Consider the following 21,735-nt stretch of genomic DNA (forward strand, 5'->3'; position numbering starts at 1 on the left):
TTTAATGCTCCAAAACACATTTCAATTCATATGGTAACTATTGTTGTTGTTGTTGTGTCTTTAATACTGAGAAACTGAGAATACTGAGAAACAAGACATGGGTTCAAATTTCTGCTCAACCCATCACCATCTCCCAGCCCCTCCATCCCACTCTACCTTTCAGTGCTGCTGTGTGAATAAAATGGGGTGGGGGGCACCACAAACATCACTGGAGAACATAAATGTAATGAATATAAGTTACGGTAATAATTGTTCATGCGTCTGACAGATGGATGCTGCTTTTTAGCGGTTTTCCTCAGCATGGATTAATCACAACCTTTGTGGGTTAATGATGTAAAAACCACCACATTCCTTTCTAGGTAAAGAAAATTATGGATTCAAAGAAGCCATTTAATGTAGCCTGGAATCATCAGCAAGCTTACTAGGAAGTAGGCCCCATGCACAAACATGATTACTTCTGAGTAAACAAGCAAGGGATTGCAGTTAGAAATTAAACACAGTATCCATCACTCCTTGTTCCTGAAGTTAAGGGAAGATATTAGGACTGCCAGTGGCTCTGTTCTGGCTAGGCTCCTCTGTGTTTAATATTTATTATTTTATTTTATTGAATTCATATCCTGCCCTTTCTCTCAAAGGAGTCTAGCAACATTTAAAAGATTATTTTAAAAGATTATTTTAAAACAACATTTAAAATATTATTTTTAAACAAAGACAAAAACAAGGGGATTGCATTAAAAAGTGAAAACCTTCTAAAAGAATTGCAGCAAAAACATTCTAAAAGCAGTTACAGGTAAAAACATTATTCAACACCTCAGACAGAAATCTCATTGGCGGCGTTTTCCTGTCATCGCACCTGAATGCCAGAAAAGCGGCTTCCACTGTTGGATACAGGCAGCCAACAATGCAATTTTTCAGTATTTCTTTAAAAGTGCAAGCAATGATAAATTTGGAAATTTCAGGCTCCAGCTGATTAACCGGGTATGGTTGTGTTTTAGTTTCTTTATTATTTTAAGCATTTTGTTGCTAATGTGCGAGTATAACAGGCATGTAAAAATCACCGTCTAATGAATTATCTCTTGTAATCTATTAAAAACTAACACGAAAACACTTGTATGGCGATTTTGGTGTCACATGTACAATGATTTATATGCAATTATGAGGCACGTTTATACTGAAGAGAGAATACCGCTGAACTTGGAGGCTCCATGTAAGCGTCATTCTTCGCAACCCACTGAAAGTTTTCGCGCAGCGCTCCGCGGCCGTCAAAGAGCGCGTCGGATGCAATCCATTCTCCGCTGCTTGTGAAGTGCCCGATGGCACAGAGCTCTTGTTTGTCCAGAGGGCGGCGCTGAACCCGACTGCCTCGCCTTTCTCCCCCAGACTTGGGCTGCCGGGAGCTAAACGCGGCGGAGCGCGCCTTGGAGAGCTCATCGGAAACCGGCGCCCGCTGTGCATTTACGCACGGCGCGCCTCCGCTTCGCCGGAAAGAGGTAGCACTTCAGCCGGCAAGAGGAGAAGGCGGCAGCGTAAAGCGCCTTCCAGCAGAAGCTGAGCGCGCCTCGGGGGCCCCAGCAGGTGAGTGCGCTGCTCCTCGGGCCCATTAGCCTTTCTGACCAGCGCGTAAAGTTCTTTCTCCTCCAAGGCGTAGGAAGAGACGACCCAAACCGGTGACTTGTCCTACAGACAGGAGAAGAGCGGTTTCATCTGAGCCCCGAGACCCGTTTGGTGGAGCAGGTGAAGAAATCCCCTAAATCGATTTCCTCCGAGCGCGGGTAAAGCGCCTTCCATTCCCTCCGCGGATTACCCTAAGCTCATCGTCTAGGCTTAGGGAGGAAGGGCAGAGAACGATGGGTGAGCGCCGGTGCTTGTCCAGCAGCGAGCTGGGAGGGCAGAGACGAAGGAAGGCTCCTGGGCGTGCTCAGCGCAACTGCCCGATCCGCCTTTGCAGACCCCGGCAGTGATGGGTTTGGGCGCGCTTTCTCTCTCTCTCCGCCTCATTACAGATTTTTCCCTCCTTTCCATAAGGGTTTTCTTAAGGTAGAAAAAGTCCCGAGGTTTTAAAACAAAAATTCAGTTTCTCTGAAGGTATCACATAACAGAAGCGACATCAGTTGCAGGTAATGGCCCAGACTTCCGTTAAGAGCCATTGGGGTAATTCCCTAACCCCCAGGGGTTGGGTTGGGTGGGCTGGGTGCGGTTTTTACTCCCTTCTCAAACTCATCCTTTTCCCAGAACTGGATTTGCCAGCCGTTTGCAGCCTTTAACAATAGCAGTAATAATAGCGATCGGTTGTGGCCAACGAAGTTCTACTCAGAGTAGGTCCACTGAAAGAATTGAACCTAAGTTTGACTGCCTGCCATCAGGTGAAGACCTTGTTCCAAGTGGCTTTTGGGAACTGACTGCTTTTAATGAATGGGGTGGGGCTGTGCTGTTTTTATTGTAATTATTTGTATACTGTATTTTAAACAAATGTTATATATGTATATAACTTTAATTCTGTTTAATTGTTTTATAATGATTTTTTTAAAAATAGTAATTATTATTTTTATTTGTAAGCTGCCTTGAGTCCTGTCAGGTGAAAATGTGAGGTATAAATAAATATGTAAGTAGTAGTAGTTACTCATGTCCATTAACTTCAGTGCTTTGGATTCAACCTTGTGCCTTTGAGCACATTCAGCCATCATTTAACCATAACCATCATTCTCATGTGCTTGCAAGTTTGGGAGCTGAGGTTCTGAGGCAAGCAAAGTCTGAACCCCACACCCCATTTTTAAATAAAAAATAATAACAAGTTGCTATAAGTGTTGTGGGGAAATCCCTGCTTGGTGGTTTCAGCTGCTTTTTTATTTATTTTCCTTTGGTTCCCCAGCCGCTGATGTGTTACAGCTTGCTTTTTAAAGCACAACAGAGATGTTGGCACGTCTGGTCTCATATTGCCTTGTTCTGACTGGCAGAGGCTTTCCAGGGTCTGTCATGGAGATAGGCTTTCCCCAGCCAAGTGAAGAGTCTTGCTGCAATTTATTCAAATGCTGCAGATTTATTCACATGGGCGAAGTTGTAAATTAATGCAAGGACCTTGACCTTGGCCTAGTCATGGGCATCTTGTGCAAGCTTTTCAGCACCAGAGTTATGTGCTGGCTGTGGTCTGTCCCAATCAACAGTCCAGCCTCAGCAATTTGACCAGCTCAAGGGTATCCACACAGAGAGCACTTTGCAATAATCAAGTCTTGAGGTTACAGATTATTATTACATTATTATTACTTAATGTATATAAATCCTGCCATTCTCCCAAATTGGGATACCAGGTGGCGTACAACATTTAGCAACATCATTATAAGACAAAAATGAGTTGGTTGTTAAAACTCAGCCATTAAAATTTATACAAAGTGCAGTTAAAATGCAACAACATGGGATAAGCAGAATACGTCTTCATGCTTTTTATTTTATGCAGTGCACATACTTACATTTGCAGCCTACTTATATTTCTATTCTTCTAACACCCGTTCATCAGTTAATGCTCATGAAAGTGCACAGTCAGGAGAGCAGTGACTTCTGTCCCAGAGGGTTAGCATTTGCAAGCTTAAGTTGCGGGAAGAAATAGTTTGAATGTTTGGAGACACTTCTTAATAGTAAGAGGCTGTCTGTCAAAATGTGCCCCTCGGGATGCCAAACTACCCACCCTCGCCCCCACCATGTAACCAGCATCACAAATGCCAGTTGGAGAAAAGCCTTTATAGCTCTGCGGTTCACAGTTGAAAGACACTATCCCTGATCCCTTATGAAGAGAGAGTTTGCCCACTTAGGAGTTTGTGTGCCTGAAAATTTACCACACTACTTACTGGTTTGTCCAATCCATGAGGAATTAAGAACAGCCTTGTTCAAAGATTTAAATCTCCCAATTGGGAGATTGATTTGATATCAAATTAACTTTTTATTAGGGGACAGGACCCCCTATACCTCTGAAAATGTGGCTTATTCTGCCTTTAGAGCAGCAATTTTAAGGTGAAAAGTTTGTGGGGATGATAAGCTAAATTCTTCAGGGCAGCAAACTCCTATCTAACAGGATGCCTGGTTTTAATCATTATTTTAACTGTGTTCCGTTTTATGCATTTTGATTTGTAATGGTTTTGGCTACATAAACACTTGTAATTTGTAATGGTAATAGCAGTCTGACAAATGGAAGCAGGGATGTGAAATAGCTGGGCAAGAATAGCTGGGCCAGATGAAAGGGTTGCCACCCAATGCCCCACCTCTACTTACTGTTAGCTAGACCCTAGTTAGGTGTTACTGCAACAAGTTGGCATGACTTTTACCCCTCCTACTGCCCTCCCCTGCCTCAGTTGTCTTCCGCTGTGTTGAATGATGGATTGTAAGCTCCTTGGGGCAGAGACTCCCCCTTTGCACTTTTTGCAGAGAGAGTGCCATGCCGCATCCACAGCACTATACAAATACAGTTGTGCTTGGTTTTGCTTGCTTTGGAATTCCGGTAAATCTACATAAAACACAACCAGGTGACTTATTCTTTGTGGCTTCTGCTGTTTTTTGGTGCAAATGCTAAATATAATCCAACTTATATTTGCTGCTGCTGCTGCTGCTTTTTTGGCAAATGTCACAGAGGTGGGGCCGGGCATTTGGCAAAGATGCTTCTGGCCTGGGGCAGGATTCAGTTTTCACTGGCTGCTAAGCTTCCTCCTGGCTTGCCAGCAGCCTGTTCAGTTTCGTTGCGGCAACTGGAGGAGAGCTTGACTTGTAAATCACATCTAGGGATGGATGGATGCCCTTGTGACTTGACCACTCCCCTGTGCTGGGAAATGAGAAGAGAGTTTACTCTTAATGCAGCCTTCTTCAGCCTGGTGCCCTCCAGATGTTTTGGGAATACAAATTCCAGCAGCTGTAGCCAGAGTGGATCCAAATCTAAGGTGCCAGTGTGGTGTAGTGGTTAGAGCTTTGGACTGGGATGTGGGAGACCACGATTTGAATCCCCACTTGGCCAAGGAGCTTACCAGGTAGCCTCTCAGCCTAACCCAGGGGTCAGCAAACTTTTTCAGCAGGGGGCCGGTCCTCTGTCCCTCAGACCTTGTGGAGGGCCAGACTATATTGGGGGGGGGGGATGAATGAATTTCTGTGCTCCACAAATAACCCAGAGATGCATTTTAAATAAAAGGACACATTCTACTCATGTAAAAACACGCTGATTCCCGGACCATCTGCAGGCCAGATTTAGAAGGTGATTGGGCTGGATCAGGCCCTGGGGCCTTAGTTTACCTACCCATGGCTTAACCCACCTCACAAGGTTGTGGTGATTAAATGAGGTAGGGAGAACCATGAGCTCCTTGGAGAAAAGGTGGGCTTTAAATGCAACAAATAAATACAAATAAACAATGAAACTCCGGACTGGAACCTCAAGGACTTTGAACAGGATGTGGAGCCTCATATTGCTACAGAAGGGAGGTGCAGCATCAACCCTCAAAATTGTCTGGCAGTGTGAATCCTGGCCTTTTGCTGGGTTAACAGAGCAGGACCCCAGGCTCTCCAGCGCAGACTGTGGAAAGATCAGGACAGGGGGCTCACCCTCCAGGTGTCTCCAAAGCTCCAGCCATGACTGAGTGCAAGTTGCCTCCCCCTGGGTCACGTGGCTTGGCTTCCTTGTGTGAGTTATTATCTGTAGCTATGTTATTTGCGCCGCATGCCCATTGTGGCATATGTGTGAACACACACACACACGGATCTGGATTGTGATGATTAGTAGTTAGACATCTCTGCCTGTCAGTCAGTAGTGTGAACTACTGTATATGATCCTTGGGCTGCTGCCTTAGGACTCAACAGTAGCAGCCCTGGCTGAATACATACTGTTTCCTAGCAACTAGACACAACCTCCTGTGCTGATTCCAGAAAGCGTTGGAAACATTTTGGTTCTTTCCTTAAAAACAGAAAAGAAAAGCTGCCTGTCCCTCAGGTAGTTCTTTGTGCTTTCTCATAGTGCAGGGAGGGAGGAGGGAAAGATGCAATGTGCAATGATGAGTCTCCCACCGGCTGTTTTTGCAAAGAGGTGTGGTAGCTCGAATTTCACCCGGTGACCTGTGTGCTAATGGAGTTGGCACCCAGCTTCTGCTGTGGATGGACTTTTCCCAGGCAGATCCTCCTCTGCGGGTCTCTTAGGTCCTACACAAGGTGTTTTTTCCTTTTGAATGTGATTTGCAGGGTGCGAGTTTGTTTGTGTGCGTACCTACTCAGCATACACGGGAACAGACGGAGTAAGACTACAGTGGTACCTTCAGTTACAGACGCTTCAGGTTACAGACTCTACTAACCCAGAAATAGTACCTCGGGTTAAGAACTTTGCTTCAGGATAAGAACAGAAATCGTGCAGTGACGGCGGAAGGCCCCATTAGCTAAAGTGGTACCTCAGGTTAAGAACGGACCTCCAGAACGAATAAGTTCTTAACCCGAGGTACCACTGTGTTCTATTAATTTTGATGATTGCGTTACTGAACCTTGTTTGATTGGGTATGATTTTGCTTTTACAGTGGTACCTCGGGTTACAGACGCTTCAGGTTATAGATTCTGCTAACCCAGAAATAGTACCTCGGGTTAAGAACTTTCCTTCAGGATGAGAACAGAAATCATGTGGCAGCGGGTGGCCTCATTAGCTAAAGTGGTACCTCAGGTTAAGAACAGTTTCAGGTTAAGAACAAACCTCTGGAACGAATTAAGCTCTTAACCCGAGGTACCACTGCATTATGACTAAAGTGACAGATATAGAAATAGAAATAGCAGAGAGAATAATTACATAAATAATTGTACAGAGTCTGTTACAAGGAAAATGGAAATTCTGTGGCTGCTATGAATTTAGAAAATGTGTGTGCCTTGGCTCCTTTCAGGAGGAGGAGAGTCCATAATGCATTCATGGGGGGGGGGGCAAGAGAAAGCATTGATGCCTTTTCCCCTGGCCGCACGCTTCAAACTCAGCCCCACAAGATCAATTCGTCTTTGCCAACATGCTTCCAAATTTTTCCTGTGTTAATGCTTTTTACCCAGATGTTTCAACACAACTTCTGTTTCTTCTTTAGTAAGGCTGAGAGGCTAAAAAGTGTTGCATTCTCATCAATCTTTCTCCATACTGCTTTCTTTACCAACTTCTGGTGCCCTCCAGATGCTTTGGACTACAATTTGCATCAACACAGTCCTATCTGTGGTATAGGGATTGGTGGGAGTCATAGTCGAAAACATCTGGACTGGGTCTATAGAAGCAGAGGCTGCCTTATGCTAGAGTTTGGGTGTTGTCTGCTTTGACTGCCAGCAGTGGCTTTCCAGGCTCCCAGGCAGAGAGAGAGAAAAGCCACCTCCATCAGCTCCCTGAGGTTATTTCCACTGGACATGCCAGGATTTGAACCTGAGACCTTCTGCCTGCAAAGCGGGCCGTTATGCCACTGAGCTCTCCCTCAGAGGCACATGGATATACTTGAACATGGGTAGGCAACCTAAGGCCCGGGGGCCGGATCTGGCCCAATCGCCTTCTAAATCCGGCCCACCGATGGTCCGGGACTCAGTGTGTTTTTACATGAGTGGAATGTGTCCTTTTATTTAAAATGCATCTCTGGGTTATTTGTGGGGCATAGGAATTCGTTCATCCCCCCGCTTCAAAATATAGTCCAGCCCCCCAAAAGGTCTGAGGGACAGTGGACTGGCCCCCTGCTGAAAAAGTTTGCTGACCGCCCCCTTCTTGAAAGTTCACAGAAAGGTTATTTCCCTTTCCCTTTGTTCATTCCCTATTCACTCTCTCACATCCCTGCTCATTTCCCTCCCTCTCCCCCCCCCCCCCGCCATATGTATTACTTAGTTGGAATAAGGGATTGGGTGAGGGGAAAGAGGATTTCATTTGATTCACATTTATAGGTGAACTTGGCTAATTGCCACTTTCTGAAACAACATGAGAGCTGAAAAACCACCACCACCAAATACTCACATGTCTCTGAGTTTTGCGATGCGCTTCTCCAACCAAGTTCATCAGGTGTACAAAAGGCATATTACAGGGGTTAAGTGCAACATGCAAAATGCATTATATTAGGGCAAATCGTTTTGCCAATATATTCGGAGAATTTCTGGTGTTGATTCTGCATCCAAGTCTTTAGTTTACCTGGTCAAAAAAAAACCCCCACTATCAGAACAATATAAATTCCAGGCTCTTAGCTAATTCTGCTAAGAAAAAACACACCAAGGGCCAGTTTTTTCTTTATGCGTATTTGGACCCAGAGGGGGAAAAGACTGATGCTAATCAAACTGCCTCTGTATTCATTATATATTATGCATCCCTCTGCGCCACTGCATTGCTGGATGTCGATTGCATCTGTCTTTTGATGGATAGGCAATCTAAGGCATAGGGGGCCAGATCTAGCCCAATCGCCTTCTCAATCCGGCCTGTGGACAGTCTGGAAATCAGTGTGTTTTTACATGAGTAGAATGTGTCCTTTTATTTAAAATGCATCTCTGGGTTATTTGTGGGGCATAGGAATTCGTTATTATTTTTTCAAAATATAGTCCAGCCCCCACAAGGTCTGAGGGACAGCGGACCAGCCCCCTGCCGAAAAAGGTTGCTGACCCCTGGGTAAGATAGCCCTATACCCCTGAGAGTCATTCGGAGGCCACAATTCGCCTCCCAGAGCTACAGTTCCTATAGCGGTGTAACAATCCGTCTCCTCAGGGAACTTTTGGAATTGCAGCTCATAGTGGGGGGGGCGTGGATAGTGCAGTATCTCTCAACACCCCTATCAAACTATAGCTCCCAGAATTCTTTGGGGGAAAAGCTGTGGCTGTTTAAAATGGTGCTGTACTTCTTCAAATGTGTAATGTGAACCGGGTCTCTTAAAGAGTTTACCACATAGAAACAGCCAGCCAGCAGGCGATGCAATAGGAAATTCTTGCTAGGTTGCATGATATGGCCTTGGAGACTGACCCCACCCCCCACCCCCAATCCATCCAAACTATTTAGGTTGAAAATACAAAGGCCCCATTTCATAGCTAGTGACTCTTTTGAAAGACTGCGGAGCTATCCAGCTCTCCTCCCAGAGGCCAGCCATCAAGCTGGTTGTTTCCAGCCAAGTTTCCCTCCTTCTCTACGCTCCCTGTCCCCTGAGCCTGGGCGTCTGTGTCTGAAGAGAAGACAAAAGCGCCTCTCTGCTTGCCATAAGAATGGGGTTCCTGCTTGGGCACAGTGGTGTGAATGGCTTGTCTCTAGCGCCTGGGGAAGGGGCATGATGCAAATTCACTTCTACACAAAAGGCTCTTTGAGGGAAGGAGGCTGGGCCAGCAGGAGACTGATCTTGAGAAAAGCCATGAACTTGAGGAAATACAGTAGATGTTTCCCATAGAATGTCAAATGCCAAGGTAGGGGGTGTGATGGCGCAACGGCCCTTTTCCCCCTGGCGCCATTGGGCCTGTCCTCTCACTTAGAAATAGAGTGTGCACCCAACTCACAGAACACCAATCTCATAAATTCCCACAGGCTATCTCAGATTATCTTGTGGGGGACTTGTGTGAGGTAAAACTTAATAATTAGGAGTCTCAGGCAGGATTTGTTCTAATAAACAATAATGGTTTTATTTAACAAGGAAATTTATGACACAAGTAGATAACACTTAGGATACTTCAGTTTACAATGTTATTTCACTTCAAGGTTTTCTCGGTTGTTTCACACTTAATACTTTGGTTCTTAACTTAATACTTTGGTTCTTAACAAGGTGGTACTTTCTGTCGGTTGCACACCCCTTTGACAACCCTACTCCTGAGGTACTCCAAGTAATAGACTCAAGGTTTCACTGGTTTGGGAGTCTTCTCTTACTAGAAGAATCTCTCCCCTCCTTACTGGAATGACACCTAAGTACAGTAGACTGTCTCTTTACAGCTTCTACTTCTCCTGTCTCAACCTCAGCCTCCCAGTTAATTCCTGGCCTATTACTCTCACAGGACACCACACACTGTCCTTCACACTAAGCTCAGAGACTCCTTTCTCTAGCTTGTGATATTTTCCTCAGAGTGGATGTTTCTACCCAGAACCAACTCTCACTCCCTATCGCTACAATGCACTCTCCGTGGGACTGCCCTTGAAGACAACTTGGAAACTTAATTTGGGCCATAATGCAGCTGCCATATTGCTGGGTGGGCTTCCGTTTAGATTTCATATAACTCCTGTTTTTAAAAAGCTGCACTGGCAGCCAGTTTGTTTTTTCTGGGCCCAATCAAAGGTCTTCACTTAGTGTTTAAAATCCTAAATGACCTGGGCCCCAAATATCTGAAAGCCTGCCTCCTTCCCTGCAGAACCCTTTGGGTGCTAAGATTGGTAGTTCTTCCACCCTCAGAGGTTCAGAGTGGCAGTGACCCAGGAGAAGGCCTTCTCTGTGGTGGCCCCAGTGGTGGAACTCCCTCCCTACAGAGACACGCTTGGCACCTTCATTACATAGCTTTTGGCAAATGCTGAAGATGTGCCTCTGTACATTGGCCTTAGATGCTTGAGGTGCATATTTTTAAAACTTACAGCTTGCGGTTGTAAGCTGCTTAAATCTGTTTCCAATATTGTGTTTTTTAACATTGCAACTTGTCCCAGGACCTTAGGATGAAGGGCAGGTAATTAGTATTTTTGTTTTTTAATTAAGTCTTTATTGGTTTTAAATGCAAAGATACAATGATACAAACATACAATGAAGGTAAGTATTTCAGATTTAAATACAGGGGGGAAAGAAAAGAAAGGGGGGGGGGAGAGAGAAAATTTTGAAACAAAGACAAAAAAAATGATAAAGACCAAAGATTTATACGATACTATAATTTATTTTTTGCAAAAAACTTCCAATCTTTCTCGTTATACTTTTCCTGTTGTCATGGTATTATTGTGCAGTTTTGTTTTATATCCTTTTTCATACATTCCACTATAATATTTATATCATTTATCTATTATTTGCAAGTATCATTCCAATTCTGCTAAGATGGTATCATTTTTGCGATGTAATTTTATATATTCCTTAAATATTTTCCTTTCTCCGCATGTTTTCTGGTTTAAAACTCCCCTGACTTTTCCCGTCAGCTTTGCCAGTTGGAAATACTCTGTCATAAGTGTCTGCCAATCTGTGGGCAGGTAATTAGTAATAAGAATGTTTCACACCACCACCCTGGGTCATTCTGATCAGTAATGGTGGAAGAGGGTGCCTCATCAGAGCTGACCCATTGCCACTGCTCATCTTCCCAGGTAGCGCTCCAGGGACGAAGGGTGCTGGCTGTGGCCCTGGGCAGCCAGAAGGCCCCACAAGAACATTCCAGAATGTTCTAGAACCATCTTGAATGTTCTGGAACAGTCTTGCAGCCTGCCGGGCTCTCCTGGCAGACGTGCACCACTTTCTGGAGTAGATGAACCAAGGGAGAAGTAGTTTCCCTGAAGTTTGAAGGGCTTTGGGCATGGGTGGGGAGGTCTCAGTGGCAGAATCTGGCCATTCACTAGCCCTGATCTGTGTTCTCTCTTCCAGTGCTTAAGCTTGGCTGGGATGCATCCTTGCACTCTGGTAATGCTTCTTGCTTTCCTGGATGGTGAAAAGAGATGTTTCCTGTGCAGGGCAAAGTATGCTTGAAGCTTGTGCAGAAGCTCCTGACTTTTGTAGCATGTTGTGGAAAGGTGAAAGGCACATCCATTGCTCCACCTGCTTTTGGTTCTGACCCTGCCTGTCACTGGCATATGGCCTCTCAGAAGCTTGTTCATGGGGGAATATGGCCCTCGGGCAGCATAATTCCCCACCTTGGGACATAGGAAGCTGTAAGTCAAATGGCGAGGATGACTAAAAGCTCTGTCCCCTGGAAGGGACCTGCTGTTTGCAAAGCAGGCACAACAACAGCCAGTTTTGCAGGGCTTCTTCACCCATTTGGCAGAGCCGGCAATGAAACCTGTTCTTTCCTTCTCCCTCCTCTTTGCAGCACCTGTCTCTGAGATGTGTGAAATGGGGCTGGTCTCTCCTGAGCCCTCCAGCCTGACGCCATACTATGGGGAGATGCCGGACGCTTATTGTCAGGACGACCGCTGGCAGAGGTTGCGCACGGCTGTCAGGAAGCTGGAATTCTGGGAGAACTTTGAGGCGGAATTGATTGGCAGCGGCTTCTTCTCCAAAGTGTTCAAGGTATGACTGAAGCGAAATGCAGCCTTTGCAATGCTTTGACACTGGCTTAAGCTTTTAGTGCAGATTCACCCTCAGGAGTGCAGGACACTTGCAACCCTTTGCACCTGCCTGCCTGCCTGTGCTGCCTCTTCAGTACAGCTGCCCTGTCAAAGGGAGAGAGTGTTACTCTGGCAGCCTTTTTTGTGCTGCTGTAAAACAGAAACAGGGGACGCGGGTGGCGCTGTGGGTTAAACCACAGAGCCTAGGACTTGCTGATCAGAAGGTCGGCGGTTCGAATCCCCACGACGGGGTGAGCTCCCGTTGCTCGGTCCCAGCTCCTGCCAACCTAGAAGTTCGAAAGCACCTCAAAGTGCAAGTAGATAAATAGGTACCACTCCGGCGGGAAGGTAAATGTCATTTCCATGCGCTGCTCTGGTTCGCCAGAAGCGTCTTAGTCATGCTGGCCACATGACCCAGAAGCTGTATGCCGGCTCCCTCGGCTAATAAAGCGAGATGAGCACTGCAACCCCAGAGTCGGTCACGACTGGACCTAATGGTCAGGGGTACCTTTACCTTTACCTTTACCTAAAACAGAAACCTGTTGCAGCCTGGAGAGGGCAGGTAAGGCTGTACTGTGGTGGTGGTGTGCAGCATCTGTTTTGTGTGCCGGGGTGTCCATGTGGTGGGGTCCCAGGCTTAATTCCCTGCATCTCCCAGTAAGGCTGAGAGAGAGACCCCCTGCCTGAAGCCCCACAGAGCTGCTGCCGGTGAGAGGACACAGTGAACAAGACAGTCTGGTGGCCTGACACGGATAACACAGCTTCTTGTGTTCCTAGACTGGGGTAGGCAACCTAAGGCCCAGGGGCCCAGATGCGGCCCAATCGCCTTCTCAATCCGGCCTGCGGACAGTCCGAGAATCAGCAGTTTTTTACATGAGTAGAATGTGTGCTTTTATTTAAAATGCACCTTTGGGTTATTTGTGTGGCATAGGAATTCATTCATTATTTTTTTCTAAATATAGTCTGGCTCCCCACAAGGTCTGAGGGACAGTGGACCGGCCCCCTGCTGAAAGTTTGCTGACCCCTGTGCTAGACCTTTACTCAAGCCTGTATGCGTTAAACCCACAACTTAACAGTGGTCAAAGAAGCTCAGCCGGGTTTCCTGAGAAAAGGCACAGTGCCGTGTTTCAGACAAGGAAGGTCAGCTGTAAAAATTGCCAGTCTCCTGCCAGCCTTCCTGATGCAAGCAGATTTGGAAGCATAGCACATTCTCTCCATCCCAGGCACCCCCTCCCCTGGCAACTGGCAACCATGAGCTGGTTCCCAATCCGTCATCCCCACCTACTCACTGCAGCCTCCTGACTCTCTTGTTCCTCCTACTCTTGCAAATTGTTGTTGTGATAGTTACTATCTCCTTCCCCCTCCCTGCACACACACACACAATTTTCTTGCAGCATTTCTTTCTCTCTCTCTCTCTCTCTCTCTCTCTCTCTCTCTCTCTCTCTCCTTTCTTGGCGCTCTGTAGAATCCCAGCAGCCAGCAAAGCTGGAGACATTTCACTGTAGAATGAAACCGTTTTAGATAACAAGAAGGATTCCCAGAGATCCACTATGAAGCCTTTGTTTAGAATAGAGAGGGGGGGGGTCTCTCGTTGGACATAGGTGAAATTGTGTTTTCTCATGCTGAGGGCCTCGTCGTTCTAGTTTTATAATGCCCAGTGATGAAATAGCATTTGATGTTTGGGTTTGTATGGCATCCAGGAGAGCTGTTCCCTGGGGTTTAGTCCATTGGTTCCTGAACTCTTTTGGGCTGCTGCCCCCTTGGTTCCATAAACTCACCCGATAAAAAGCATTGGTCAGAACAGCACAGTAAAATTTGAAACAGTAACGTGCTCGTGTATTCAAAATCCAATTAAAACTTAAGTTTAGCTAACAAAATTGATTAACTTGATCCAGCGGCACCAGCTTCTCAGTGTCTGATGGTTACTTAGCAAGAGTCTTGTTCCCCACCCCTGAAGTAAAGGTTGCAGCCCTCATTCTCAGCCTCCCTCGTCCTCTTGTGTGGAGTCTCTCCTTCATGGGTGGCGGTGAGGGGGAAGCACTCAGCTATTTATTTATTTGTAGGAGTTTCTAAACCGCTCAACACATAAAAAATACCACAAACAGAACCAGTCAAACAGACCCAGTTGAAAGTGCCTCACTTATATCAGGCACGTCCAACAGGTGGTAGATCACTGGCTCCCCCCAAAAAAGCTCATCAACTTTGACCTGAACCCCAAAAAAGGGGGTAGATCACTGCCAGTTTTTACCTCTGTGAGTAGATCACGGCCTCTTGGGAGTTGTCCACCCCTGACTTATATTATATCACTAATGCTAGTGGAATAATCCAGATGTTCGATTATTTCAGTCGTTGTACATAAAGTACTCACATTTGTAATCACTGGGCCTTTTCTTTGCAAATTGTTTGCCAATGGGGATTCCTTGGGTGTATTTCCTGACTCCTCCTCATCTAAATATCTCATCTTTGTCCAATACTCACTAAGATAATACAGTGGTGCCTCGCAAGACGAAATTAATTCGTTCCGCAAGTTTTTTCTTCTTGCGAGTTTTTCGTCTTGCGAAGCACGGTTTCCCATAGGAATGCATTGAAAATCAATTAATGTGTTCCTATGGAAACCGCTTGCCAGGCTGGCGGTGCGGAGAAGGGCTTTTCTCCCCACCGCAAGCCTTCAGGACAGGTACGGGAACAGAAGGGAAGGCGCGCAGCGCTTCTCCTCTGTTCCCGGGGCTTGCAGTGGGAGGAGGGTTTTTCCTCCCCACCGCCAACATTCAGAACAGCATTCTGAATGTTGGCAGTGGGAAGGAAAACCCTCCTCCCACCGCAAGTCTTCAGGACAGCCATCCGAAGGCTGACGCGGGGAGAAGGTCTCTCCGCTCCACCGCCAGCCTTCGGAGGAGCCTTCCGAAGCCTGGCGGTGGGAGGAGGTCTCTCCGCCCCACCGCCAGGCTTCGGAGCAGCCTTCCGAAGGCTGGCGGCAGGAGGAGGTCTCTCCGCCCCACCGCCAGCCTTCGGAGGAGGTCCGAGGACAGTGGGGAAGACGCCCTGCGCTTCCCCGCTGTCCCGGAGATTTCCCTATGGGCTTTTGTCTTGCGAAGGAAGCCCATAGGGAAATTCGTTTTGCGAAGCGCCTCCAAAACGGAAAACCCTTTCGTCTAGCGGGTTTTCCGTCTTGCGAGGCGTTCGTCTTGCGGGGCACCACTGTACCTTCACAATAGCCCTGCCCTGGTAGATCAGCCTGAAGCTGGTCTAAGGTAAAAAGGACAGGAATTTCCCTCCAGCCTCCCAGTGAGTTTGTGGTGGAGGTGTGGTGGTTGTGTTGTGTTTCCGAATGTTTTATTGAATTTATAGTAAGATGTCATTGACCAAGGACACGGCCAAATAATGGTATCATTGAGTACCAAGGCTTCAACTATCCACGGCAGAGCATGTGTGGTGGAGGTCGGACATTAATGTCACTTCTGTTTATGTTGTTGCACCACCTCCCCCAGTTTCTGCTCATAAAGCCCTCATCCGAGCACAGTACGTAGACACTTGCCAGGTGGTTATAGCAGGTCTTTAAATGCCAAATACTTGGTGCAATATGCCACTGACCCCGCTATTCCGCCAGCCTGGTTAAAGCATCAGCCTTGTTTTGAGCTGGCTGCCTCTTCCTCTGAGAGCTGTGAGTGTGTAAATCCCTTTTATTCTTCACTAAAAACAACTGCTGAGCCACAGTGCTGCCGGGCTGGTTAATAGCCAAAGCAAATGAGAGGTTTTTGATAGTTGTTTACTCAGTTACAAAGCAAACTAAGTCTCTTTAAGATGTTTGCCAATTCCTTGCAATTGCCTGGAGCCTGCAGCTCTCTATTTTAAGGCTGGCTGGTCTTTTACACCCAGATGTTCCAGGGGAAAACCTGAAGATCTTGAAGATGCAAACTGCTGCTCCCTAATACACAGAATTCCAAGGAGATATCGTATGAATTCTATTTGATAGATTGATTATATTTGTGGATGGGTAAATATTATATATATATATTTCCCCACAAGTTGTGAGGAGGTGTGTGTGAATCTGAGCTTATGATATGGTTTATATCTTTAGATCATGGCATAAGTATAAGATTGACATAGCTCTAATGTGGCATGACACCCCCCCCCCATGATGAGCTTTGGAGACCCTGGAACAAGCCAGATTCCGACTGCCTGCTGAAAGGCATTTGGGCATCCTGAGTTCACCCGTAAAAACGTAAAGGTAAAAGACCCCTGACAGTTAAAGTCCAGTCGTGAACGACTCTGGGATTGCGGCACTCATTTGCTTTATTGGCCTAGGGAGCCGGCGTACAGCTTCTGGGTCATGTGGCCAGCATTACTAAGCCGCTTCTGGCGAAACCAGAGCAGCACACGGAAATGCCATTTGCCTTCCTCCCGGAGCGGTACCTATTTATCTACTTGTACTTTTTGGCATGCTTTCGAACTGCTAGGTTGGCAGGAGCAGGGACCAAGCAATGGGAGCTCACTCTGTTGCGGGGATTTGAACCTCTGACCTTATGATTGGCAAGCCCAAGAGGCTCAGTGGTTTTAGACCATAGCACCTCCCTGTTCCTGAGTTCACCCATATCTGACCTAAATGATTAACACATGCAAATTAAGTGGCTAAGCGCAGGGTATTCAACTCCTCAGTATTTGTATAATGGTGAGGTGATTTGAAGGCAGATAGCAGACAGGGACGTCTAGTTACAGGAAGGTAGCCATGTTGGTCTGCTGTAGTTGAAACAAAATAAAAAAATTCCTTCCAGTAGCACCTTAGAAACCAACTAAGTTTGTTATTGGTATGAGCTTTCGTGTGCATGCACACTTCTTCAGATACCTAGGGATGCTTAGGTTCAGATAACTATTACAACTCTTTCACCCTTTTGTTAAACAAATAGGGTGGCTAGTTAAACCATTTCTCACTATTCTGGGGCTAGCAGTGCAAAATTGTAAAGGGAAAACATTCCCTTCTCTAAGCTGAGATTGATTTATAGGGCTTGGATACCCATATTGCATTCCACTCACAAGTCATCTATTTTCAGCTCTAGGCCCTTCTCCCAGGTAAGTGTAAAAGCTTCTAATGGGTCCAAAAGCTGGAGGGCATCTAAAGCAGTTGCTCCCAAAGCAGGCAGTATCCGTGCTCTGGGGACGGGGCAGGCCAGTTGGTGGGGTTACCTGTGGAGTGAGGCAACAGCTTCCACTGTAGCCTTTTCTTTCCTGAATCTTAATGCCAAATTGATTGAATTCCTGATGACTTCCGACTCAGGGTAGCCCAGTGTGGGAGCACTGATATTCCACTGATCACAGAGAGAAGCAGATGGTGGGTGAGAGAATCCGGAAGGCTTCCTATTGTGGGTGCCAAATACCCTGAACTGGTGGTCTAGATTAGACATGCCTTGAAAGTGATTAAGAGGAGGCAAGGCATGGTGGACATTAGCAAATGGCAGCACTGTCCTCAGCAAAACATATTTTATTAGGAAGAGGCGTATGGAGCCGAGTGAAGATTTCCTGCATTGCCTGTTTGCAAAGGTCACTCCACAATTTTGCGTCCATTAGAGGCGGCATAGTGACTGTTTTATGGAGCTGAACAGCTGAGCTGCCCCCATCAATCTTGTTTTGAAGCAGGGAATGTGGAACAGCCAAGGTAGTGCACAAAGAGGGATGCGGGATGCGATAAAGGTTAGACCTGCGATAGAAATGCTAAGCAGGGCTATTAGTTAATTAAAAGGCCTTCGCAAATCAACAAGGAACCCTTTTAAAGTGTGGCTTTGGATGAATCTGAAATTTGCATATGTCAGTTTCAGTAAGAGGACCTCACAAAGTCTGGCACTAATTATTGGAAAGAAAGATATGCTATTAACATTTTTTTTGTTTTTGTTTTCTTTCCCTAGCCCAGTAATGCCTCAGAATTCACATTACTGTACCCTTAGCACACAGCTGCACTGAGTATAGAATTACTCTCGGCCAATAAATAAAGCTTTAGTTGATTTAATCCAACACTCCCACTTTCTGAAATTGCAGCTCTGGCACTAAAAAACAAATGAAAATTTAGCTGCAGCAGATATTACCTGCTGAAGATAAAAGAATCAGGCCCACTAGAAAAATCAATATGTAAACATGAGATCCTCTAGAGGTAAAAAAAATGCAAGGACAATTTTCTTTCTTTAGTTAGGTTTTTAAAATGTTATATAATGTAAAACAGAACCATTCACCCCAGCCTATGAATGGCTGTGGATAATACAGGAAAAAATGAATATGTGCAGAGCCTCACAAACTAAGGTTCACTGGAAATGAAGTCTGTCTTTCTAGAAAATAAGGCGTATCCATGTCAGTGGTGTTTTTGTTTTTCTAGTCTTGGTTCTAATTTCTATTATAGAAAAAGTCTGGAATGTATCGCTGAAGTCCCCATCCCCTGTTTTTGCCTCTGCTTCAATATTTCTTACCAGTTTTCTGCTGGTATGGTTTTGTTTTATGCTGGATTGTGCATCTTAATAAAATTCCTTATAATACTATAAAGAAAATATATGTATAGAAGCCCCCCCCCTGGAAGTGTTTTTGCTGGATTTCAGCAGGCCTTGTGTATGAAGGCCTCTTCCAATTAACCAGAGCACCTCCTCACTGCCCCAGCTGGAAAATTCACATCCCATGGGTGCCACGTGCGAGGAGTGGCTGTTTATAAATTCGCTGTGGGAGAAGTGCAGTGATGTGGCAGCCTCTTTGGCAGGTGTCATTTGTAGCCTTTAATCTGTTTAAAGTGTCCAGATAAAGGGATGTGATAGCACTACTCCCTTCTACCTTGGTCAAACCTCACCTGGAGTCCTGCGTCCAGTTTAAGAAGGATTTTGACGAGCTGGAAAGTGTGGAGAGGAGGGTGACCAAGATGATTGAGGGTCTGGAAACCAAGCCTTATGAGGTTGGTGCAAAGTGTTAGTGCTGACCTTTAAAGCCCTAAACGGACTTGGTCCAGTATACCTGAAGGAGCATCTCCACCCCCCATCTTTCTGCCCGGACACTGAGATCCAGTGCCGAGGGCCTTCTGGCGGTTCCCTCACTGCGAGAAGCAAAGCTACAGGGAACCAGGCAGAGGGCCTTCTCGGTAGTGGCACCCGTCCTGTGGAACGACCTCCCACCAGATGTCAAAGAGAAGAACAACTACCAGACTTTTAGAAGACATTTGAAGGCAGCCCTCTTTAGGGAAGCTTTTAATGTTTAACAGACTACTGTATTTTAATACTTTGTTGGAAGCCGCCCAGAGTGGCTGGGGAAACCCAGCCAGATGGGCGGGGTATAAATAATAATAATAATAATAATAATAATAATAATAATAATAATAATAATAATAATAAATAAATAAATAGGGACAGTTGAAGGAACTGGGGGTGTTTAGCCTGGAGAAGAGGAGACTGAGAACTGACAGAATAGCCATCTTCAGACACCCATGGAAGATTTAGCATGCTTGTTTTCTGTTGTGCCAGAGGGGAGAATCCAAAGCAATGGATTCAAATTGCAAGAAAGATTCCAACTAAACATTTGGAAGAACTTTTTGATGATAAGAGCTGTTTGATTGTGGAATGGCCTGCCTTGGAAGGTGGGAGACTCTTATGCCTTGGTAGGTTTTTACGTGGAGTATGGATGGCCATCTGTCAGGTATTCTTTAGTTGTGATCCCTGCATTGTCAGGGTTGGACTAGATTTCCCAGGGGGGGGGGGTTCCCTTCGAGCTCTATAATTCTATGATTTTGTTATCCTTAGCTTCTGCGTCATGTCCTCTGCGTGTGCTTTGGTACCTTAAACCTGTGTGCTCTCCCAAACTTTGTTTAAGCTGTTTCCATCTTACTGAGCAAATCACTACTACGATAGGGAGGGGAAAGTGTCAACAAAGGGCCTCTGATAGCTTGATCAGAATGATCCAGCATGTACCAGCTTAATTTAGGTTCACCTCCAAGTGCCAGGGTTTTAAAGGAGCCATCAAGGTGATGTGACATTATACCAAGGAGATCCTAGTATGGTGGTTTTAAATTTTGTTTGCTCTGCAGGGCTGCCCAGAGATAGGGAAAGACAAAGACAAATAATAATAATAATAAATTTATTTATGCACCGCCCTTCCTGGGGTATAATACTAAGGTAGATGGGTCAGCAGTCTGACTTGGAGGTATTATTACTATTACTATTACTATTACTATTACTATTACTCCTGCCAAGTTAGATAAAAATAAGTGGCAATTTAATTTACATACTGCTTAATGCCTAGGTGGCTTCTAAGCAGCTTGCAAAACAGAATAACGATTGCACAACATTATTTAAAAACAGAATTTAAATACAACCCTTTACATCAGGGGTCACCAAACTTTTTCAGCAGGGGGCCGGTCCACTGTCCTTCAGACCTTGTGGGGAGCCAGACTATATTTAGAAATAAATAATGAATGAATTCCTGTGCCCCACAAATAACCCAGAGGTGCATTTTAAATAAAAGCACACATTCTACTCATGTAAAAAACTGCTGATTCTCGGACTGTCCGCAGGCCGGATTGAGAAGGCGATTGGGCCGCATCTGGGCCCCTGGGCCTTAGGTTGCCTACCCATGCTTTACATCCTGCTTGTGGGGCTATCAGGGGCGCCTGGTTGCCACTGTAGGAAACAGGATCATAGAATCGTACAGTTGGAAGCAAACCTGAGAGTCATCTAGCCAAACCTCTGCAATGCAGGATTCTGCAGCTGTATGGGGACTGAACCTGCAACTTTGGTTTTATCAGCACATGCCCATACCAACTGCAGGGTGCTAAAATAGGGACGTAGGAGGCTGTCTTATACCGAGTGAGGCCGCATCAAGCTCAGTACTAGGAACATGAGGAGATTCTGCTGGATCAGGCCAATGGCTCATCTAGTCCAGCATCCTGTTCCCACAGTAGCTCACCCAGATACCTCAGTGGGAGACCAGCAAGCAGGATTCCAGCACCAGAACACTCTCTCCCCTCCTGTGGCTTCCAGCAACTACGATACGATAATATTTATTGTCATTGTCCCATACAGAACAACGAAACTGAAAATCTACACCAGACATTCAGAACCAACAAGCCTTCTATCCCAGCCTGGTTAACCCCCTAAAAACTCTGATACCCCATAATTAAATACAATATACTCCCACAGAGACTACCTTAAAGGTAAAGGTAAAGGGACAACTGACCATTAGGTCCGGTCGCGGACGACTCCGGGGTTGCGGCGCTCGTCTCGCTTTATTGGGCGAGGGAGCCGGTGTACAGCTTCCAGGTCATGTGGCCAGCATGACTAAGCCGCTTCTGGCGAACCAGAGCAGTGCATGGAGACTACCTTACACTGCGTTTAAAACCAAAATCGCATTTGGATAGAAATTGTTTCTCAGGCAGCTAGTCCTATACAGTGGTACCTCTGGTTAAGTACTTAATTCGTTCCGGAGGTCCGTTCTTAACCTGAAACTGTTCTTAACCTGAAGCACCACTTTAGCTAATGGGGCCTCCTGCTGCTGCCGCTGCACCACTGCTGTGTGATTTCTGTTCTCATCCT

At 45.9% G+C, this 21,735-nt stretch overlaps 1 protein-coding gene across 1 annotated transcript in view; it reads left to right on the top strand.

The window, feature by feature from the left end:
• The first annotated feature begins 10,027 nt into the window (after positions 1–10,027).
• Positions 10,028–21,735, top strand: part of LOC310698624 (dual specificity testis-specific protein kinase 1-like) — a 29,469-nt gene continuing 17,761 nt past the window's right edge. The window contains exons 1-2 of the mRNA XM_083486056.1: positions 10,028–10,155; positions 11,953–12,152. Of these exons, the coding sequence (XP_083342182.1) occupies positions 11,967–12,152 (186 nt within the window). The 5' untranslated portion in view covers positions 10,028–10,155; positions 11,953–11,966. The remainder of the gene's footprint in view (positions 10,156–11,952; positions 12,153–21,735) is intronic.

Source organism: Podarcis liolepis (assembly GCF_965112155.1).
Source record: "Podarcis liolepis genome assembly, chromosome: Z".
Lineage (NCBI taxonomy): Eukaryota > Metazoa > Chordata > Lepidosauria > Squamata > Lacertidae > Podarcis > Podarcis liolepis.